Source organism: Hevea brasiliensis, chromosome 16 (assembly GCF_030052815.1).
Source record: "Hevea brasiliensis isolate MT/VB/25A 57/8 chromosome 16, ASM3005281v1, whole genome shotgun sequence".
Taxonomy (NCBI): Eukaryota; Viridiplantae; Streptophyta; class Magnoliopsida; order Malpighiales; family Euphorbiaceae; genus Hevea; species Hevea brasiliensis.
Window position 1 is genome coordinate 32881217 of NC_079508.1, and position 6463 is coordinate 32887679.

General features: G+C 31.7%; 1 protein-coding gene across 1 annotated transcript; it reads right to left on the reverse strand.

The window, feature by feature from the left end:
- Positions 1-1624: 1624 nt before the first annotated feature.
- LOC110635319 (uncharacterized) lies at positions 1625-3559 on the reverse strand. Its single transcript, XM_021784601.2, has 2 exons — positions 3404-3559; positions 1625-3274 (listed from the first exon to the last, which is right to left on the reverse strand). The coding sequence occupies exon 2, from the start codon at positions 3246-3248 to the stop codon at positions 1857-1859; it is 1392 nt and encodes a 463-aa protein (XP_021640293.2). The 5' UTR covers positions 3249-3274; positions 3404-3559; the 3' UTR covers positions 1625-1856.
- Between the last annotated feature and the right edge of the window lie 2904 nt (positions 3560-6463).

Genomic DNA, 6463 nt, shown 5'->3' on the forward strand with positions numbered 1-6463 from the left:
TTTTTATATTAAAAATTTATAAGATTAAAATTATGGAATTAATGAATAAAAAGGAGTTGAAACTTTAAATAAACCTGTTTTGTGGGTTAGATCATGATAATTTTTTTTTTTTTTTAAGTTAGTTCATCATACATTTTCATTGCCGCGATAGCTCCTTTGAGATGACAAATGTGAGTCCTCCAACCTGATGCAAATATGCAAGTTTAGTCCAAGTTTCATATGCTGTAGTTGCACCAACTACTTTAGAAAGCATAGTTTCTGATAGAGAGGAGATCAACCAACAGAGAACAAGTTGATCCTTGCGATACCAAATACTCAGGATTTGAGTAGTAATATTGGGTAATTGGATGATTGGTTGTTCTTGAGAGTCATCAAGAAACATTAGGGAATTGAGAGGAAGAACAAGAAGAAGAAAAAAAAAGAATTAATACCGTAGCATTTGGAGTTAATTTTATCAATGATCACTTAACTTTTTTAGAGTTTCAAATTGGTCACTAAGCTTTAGTTTGATCCAAATAGGTAAGTCACTTTAATTGTTTCCAATGTGATCGCGTTCGGTAGCTTTTTCTGGCGCAAGTTTACTGAAAATGAGCAAATTGAAACCAAACTAGAGTTAAATGACCAATCTGGATCAAATTAAAATTCAATGATCAATTTTGAAACCAAAACTAAAATACAAGATATTGATAGATTTTATTTTTAATTTTAATAATCTAAATTAATTATCCCCTCCATTCATCTAGTTTTTTTAATGACAGTTTTATAATTAAACTTGTGGTTTGTCCGCCCATGTGAATTTGATTGACATTTGATGATAATTATACATTTATTCTTTTTTATCAATAATTCTACTTTAATTTTTTATTACCATCACTTCAACAAAACTATTATTTAGGTTTATAATTTTGTTAATCAATGTCTAGCTTAAAAGATCAACACGGCAAATATCTTTATAAACGGAACCGTGCAACCTTGATTGATATGTTGGATAGGAGTAATAACATTATCTTCTATTTACTAACCTAGCAATAATGTTAATTCAAAATTTAATCACATTATTTTCAATTCATATATAATAAATGAGTTTCTTTTTTCCGGGAAAAGATTGAAAACTGATTGTCTTGGATTATTTTTAATTAAAAATAAAACCTATAGCGTTGGAGTTGAGACTATAAAGTTATGCATTTTATATAATTATTATTTTTATTAAAGCTTGATTATAAAAATTTCTTTATTTTTCATTTTTTTTTCGATGCTAATCATATTCTTTATTTAAAAAAAATTGTATATTCAATAGTTCAAATTTTCAATTTTACAAATTTAATTAGAGAATAACTAATGAGTTAGTAAATTACTATTGTCAATAAATTTTTTTTTCTTTTTGAAGGAAAGGAAAAAAAAAAATTATTGAATACAGAGTAGTTAAATGTTTTACTAAAATAAGAAAATGATCACTTGAAAATGAAATAATGTTTGGAGGTGTCTGTATGCAATATTTTAAGCAAGTTGAGATGTCTAAATGGTAAAACTTAAAGTTCAAGGGGCAAACTGAAAAAAAATGGACAACTTCAAGGGGCCAGGTATGCATTAAGCCTATTTTTATTGAATACAGAGTAGTTAAATGTTTTATTAAAATAAGGAAATGATCACTTTATTGATTTGAGAGGAAAAAACCAACATTAACAAAATGCTGAAGTTGATGAAAAAAACCTCTCACCTGAAGCTAAGCTAAAGTGGAAGTGCAGAAACGAGCTATGACAATTGACACACACACACACACACACACACACACACACATCTATGTGTTGAACAAACACTTATTTATACACTTCAATCTAGACACTACATGTTCACAGTCACAGAGGTTCTATTTTAGGCTGATCGAAGTGGAATTTCTGATAGCTGACACCAGTGAATACACCATCCGTCTTTGGGGTAGGAACAAGAGTCCCATTAGCAATCGTGTCTTTCTGAAGGTAGGAGAAAGGAACTTCACAGGTACCCTTTGTTGCCATATAATGAACTGTGACCCTGCTCCTAGGCGGCACATCAGTTTGATATGTTACCTCTGCTGTTTTAGTTTCTTTTTTTGTTGTATTCCATTCTAAGGTATTAGTTAACTCAGCAGAGACTGTAATTTTTCCCTCTGCAAGGAATGGAATACCAGCTTTGAACTCGACCCCGAGGCCTGTCATTATAGATACACTGTTGCTAAAAGAAGAAGTAGTCTCCTCTTGATACGCAACCTTGACAGCTAAAGTAGCCTTTTGGTTTGAAGTATTCTCAGCGTAACCACTGCCTGCTGAGATAGGTACCTCATCAGATAATATCCGAGCATCTTCCAAGCGATATCTAACATCATAGATCTTTCTTCTAAAAATAGGCTCTGCCACTTGCAATATTGCTTCATCGGTAACGGTGTTAGCCGCAGCATTGAGACAGCTGGTCTTTCCCTCTGCGGTAAGCCTTTTACAGAATCTATGGTTACGTTCATTGCGAAGAGCAATGGCATGTTCATTAACTTTGACCGGCCAAAACAAAGCCTCAAGACGATTAGGATCAATTTCATAATCCCATATCCAATTGGGTTCAAGTGTCCAAAACAGGCCACTAGATGTAGCCCTTATGTGAACATGTCCATCCGGAGTCATTGTGACCTCGTGAAACGATGCCTCATCTTTAGGATCATCCGATGAGAATTGCAGGCAGGGGTTTCCTTCGATAGTGACAGTCTTGAGGTACTTGCCGTTGTCGCCTTTGAATATTACCTGCTTGGGCAATTTAACTATTGTTTCCCAATCCACAAAAGTGAAAGCATACCAAGGAGTTGAATCACCACCGTCTATATCATCCACAAAAACACGATAGCTCTTGTCCGATAGCTCATTCCGATAACTTGTTCGCACACGCCGTCCGGTTTGAACGTGTCTCAAGTAGTGGTGCCCATCTTTGCCTATAGATGGCTCAAACAACGTACATGACCGATTGGTTGTATCTTCAACTGGTTGCTTGGAGCTAGCAATCATCCACACATCATTTGCAGTTTTCGCCCAGTATCTATTGCTGTGACAGAATCGTAGGTGAACATACTTGCTATTAATTTTTGCCGTCTCAACCTCAATCTTCACCAATTCGCTAAAAACACTCCCTTCACTACAAGCTACTGCCTCCGTTTCATTCATGCGATATGCATGTTGTCCGGATAGTACTGATTTGATCACGATGAACCTTTCAAGCTGATGTGCCATAATGGTCGCTGAGAGCTTTCTTAAACCTGCTAAAAAAAAAAAAAAAAAAAAAAAACCAATTTTATTAGAATACAACATTCAAAATTTATCATGTACATGCGTGCATGCTTCATTAAGAAGTGGTAAATGTTTATTGATTTTCTATGTTTATTTACCTGCTTAAATGGGAATATTGCTTGTGGGATAAGAGCTATGTGCATAATTGCCATGAAGACCACCGATTTGTAGAGGTTAACGATCCATTGTCGAAGCATTATAGTAAAGAGAAACTCCTTGTTTTTTTCATTTTTTCATTTTATGTTTTTTTTTTTTTCATTATAGTTCATTTTCTTTTTTTTTTTTCAATTTGTATCCTTGTTTTGGCTTTTGGCTGAGAAACTCTGTACCTAGCCATTAAAGGAGATACATCATTCATATTACAAGCATGGGGGCCGTAACTTATTCCATCTGTCCTATTTATAATAAATTCAAATTACAAACTACATGTTATACTCTTTTGTTTAATTTATGGTATGAAAAATTATTATCTTAAAATTACAAATTAATAGTAAATTTTAAAATTAAGCTTCCTATTCAGATTGTCATATCAGCAAATTCCGATTAGGTAACCCCCAATTTGTGAAGTTATAATTTGATCAAAAATATAAAATAATAAAAATCTTATAATATTTTAATTAATTATAGTTAGACCATAAATTAAAAAAAAATTGAATTTACTTTGTAAAATTCAAATAAAAATTATCAAAATATCATATTGCTATTAACTTTATACAAATTAAAATTAAAATGATTGGCTAAAACTATAAAAATTTACAAATGTTTGGATATTTTGATAAATAAGCATGATTCTTTAAATCTAACATGTCAGTGGTCTCACTCAAATATTTAATTTTGATTTTAATTATGTATAATCAAACTATTAAAAGCTAAGAGAATAAAAACATTTATAGAATTAGGATTACAAATATTTTCTTCATTTTAACAATTTTTATAATATCCATAACGGACCACTATGGATCACAAATGTTTGAGTGTGAACCATATCACGTTTTTTAGGTGGACTGTTATTGCTATATATCAAGACATAATTAAAATGATATGTTTAAATTAAAAAAATCTACAAATCTTTTTTGGTAAATAAGTATGATTCTTTAAATCTAATGATGGTTGTCGATTTCACCAGAAATTAAATTAACTGAAATTACCAGTGATGAAATATTTTCTGCAATAAGTGGTAAGTCTAGGTCGAACTCTAGAGACTGAATTACTAAATTTCGTGCACTTGTGTAATGGGAAAAAGAAATAAAGATTGGGGGGAGGGGGGGAGGGGGGTAATTCGCAGTCCAAAGAAGAAATTAGAAATTAAAAACTAAAATTAAATATGAAACTCTAAAATTAAACAAACTTCAGTCCAATGTAATTCGCATTCCAATGCATTGATTTGATCACAGACAAAAGAAATACAATTATATTTTATTGAATACTTAATGTAGATTTACCAAACAGCGAGGTAAAATCCCTAACTTCCCTATACTCATCAATTCGAGCCCAGCACTCTTATTAACTCTAATTATTAACTGAATTGGTATTAAGGAATCCTCATCAAATTAATAACTGCTTTAAGAAAAGGAAGTAGTTAAGCTGAATAACAATTTATAAAGTATAAATCATTTAATTCACTCTATTATTTCCCTAGGTTATTATCGAAAACTTGGATCATAATCGATAAAACCTAATTGCTACTCACGTTCAATCTTACACAACAATTACGGATTATGAAGATGAACTAGCAATTGATCACATCAAACAATTAACTAATAGGCCTTTTTAGCAAATCATTCAATAGATCAAAGACAATGAAATCAGAAAACAATAGATATTCAAAAAGACATAAATTAAATTAAGAACCTGATCTCACAAATCACGCATAAGAACTAGAATCCCTTGAACTAAATTAAGAACTTAGCCACTCATGTTCATGGCTTACAGAAAATTGAAAAAAAATAAAGAAGAAATCTAAAAAGAGAATAGAGAATGAAGGTCTTCTACGGTGTTCGAAGGTCTAATGTTTCTCTCTATGCTGCTGCCCAAAGATGCCTTTATAATAAAAAACCTAATCCCAAAGATAGAAACCAAACTAGGAAAAGTTTTGAAATTCAAAAGACAGATTTTCAGCCTGCACTCACTTCTTTGCAATCAAGGCCATTTTTCAGCCACTTTTCTTTCAAATCTGTCTCTTCCGTCTTCATGAAAGTTGTAGCCCTATTTCTTATCTTTCAAATAGGTACTCATTTGCCCAAATCCAAGGTCTACAGCCCAAGTTATGGTCCAAAAACTGAGACTAGTTCTGATAGAGTATCCAGCCCATAATGACAACTTCATTGCCATTTTTGACAATTAAAACGGCCTCATCTCGCTTCTAGCCCTTCATAGAAGTTGTAGAGGTGGCTCTTAAGGATCAATTGGGCGTGGGCTTGCTTCATTTGGACCTCTGAAACTCTAGATACAAAATAAACACTAAAACTGGTCGTGACACATCAAGTCTGGGCTTTTGTATTAGATTCACAACTAACTTTGACAACTTTATAGACTGATCTGGGCTTTGGTCCCTCTTTGTCATTTGTAGTGCTCTGACTTAGCTTTTCAACGAATTAAATATCATTGGATTCGGATATCCACAACCTTAGAAACACCTGAAAAACACAGCAAAGGTCACATTAATGCAAATGCTGAAAATTTCTCCATTTAACATAATTATTCCAACAACTATATAAAAATATACCTAATTGATATGAAATGCCTAACCAACTGAATTAAACATTAAAACATACTAAAAACACTAAATGTGATGGGAGTAAAATTAATAAATTATGCACTTATCATCTAACATATCAATGGTCCAACTCAAACATTTAATTTTGATTTTAATTATGTATAATCTAGCTATTAAAAGCTAACAGAATAAAAACATTCATAGAATTAGGATTACAAATATTTTTCTTCATTTTAACAATTTTTATAATATCCATAATGGATCACTATGGATCACAAATATTTGTGTGAACCATATCACATTTTTTAGGTAGACTGCTATTGCTATATATCTTGTCATAATTAATGGTTGGTTAAAATTACAAGAATCTACAAATTTTTTTTTATAAGCAAGCAAGATCTTTTAAATCTAACATGTCTGTTTTCCAACTCAAATATTTAAT

What these genes read in the sequence shown, in the direction of transcription:
- LOC110635319 (XM_021784601.2), bottom strand. Translation starts at nt 3,248, where the DNA reads ATGGCACATCAGCTTGAAAGGTTCATCGTGATCAAATCAGTACTATCC.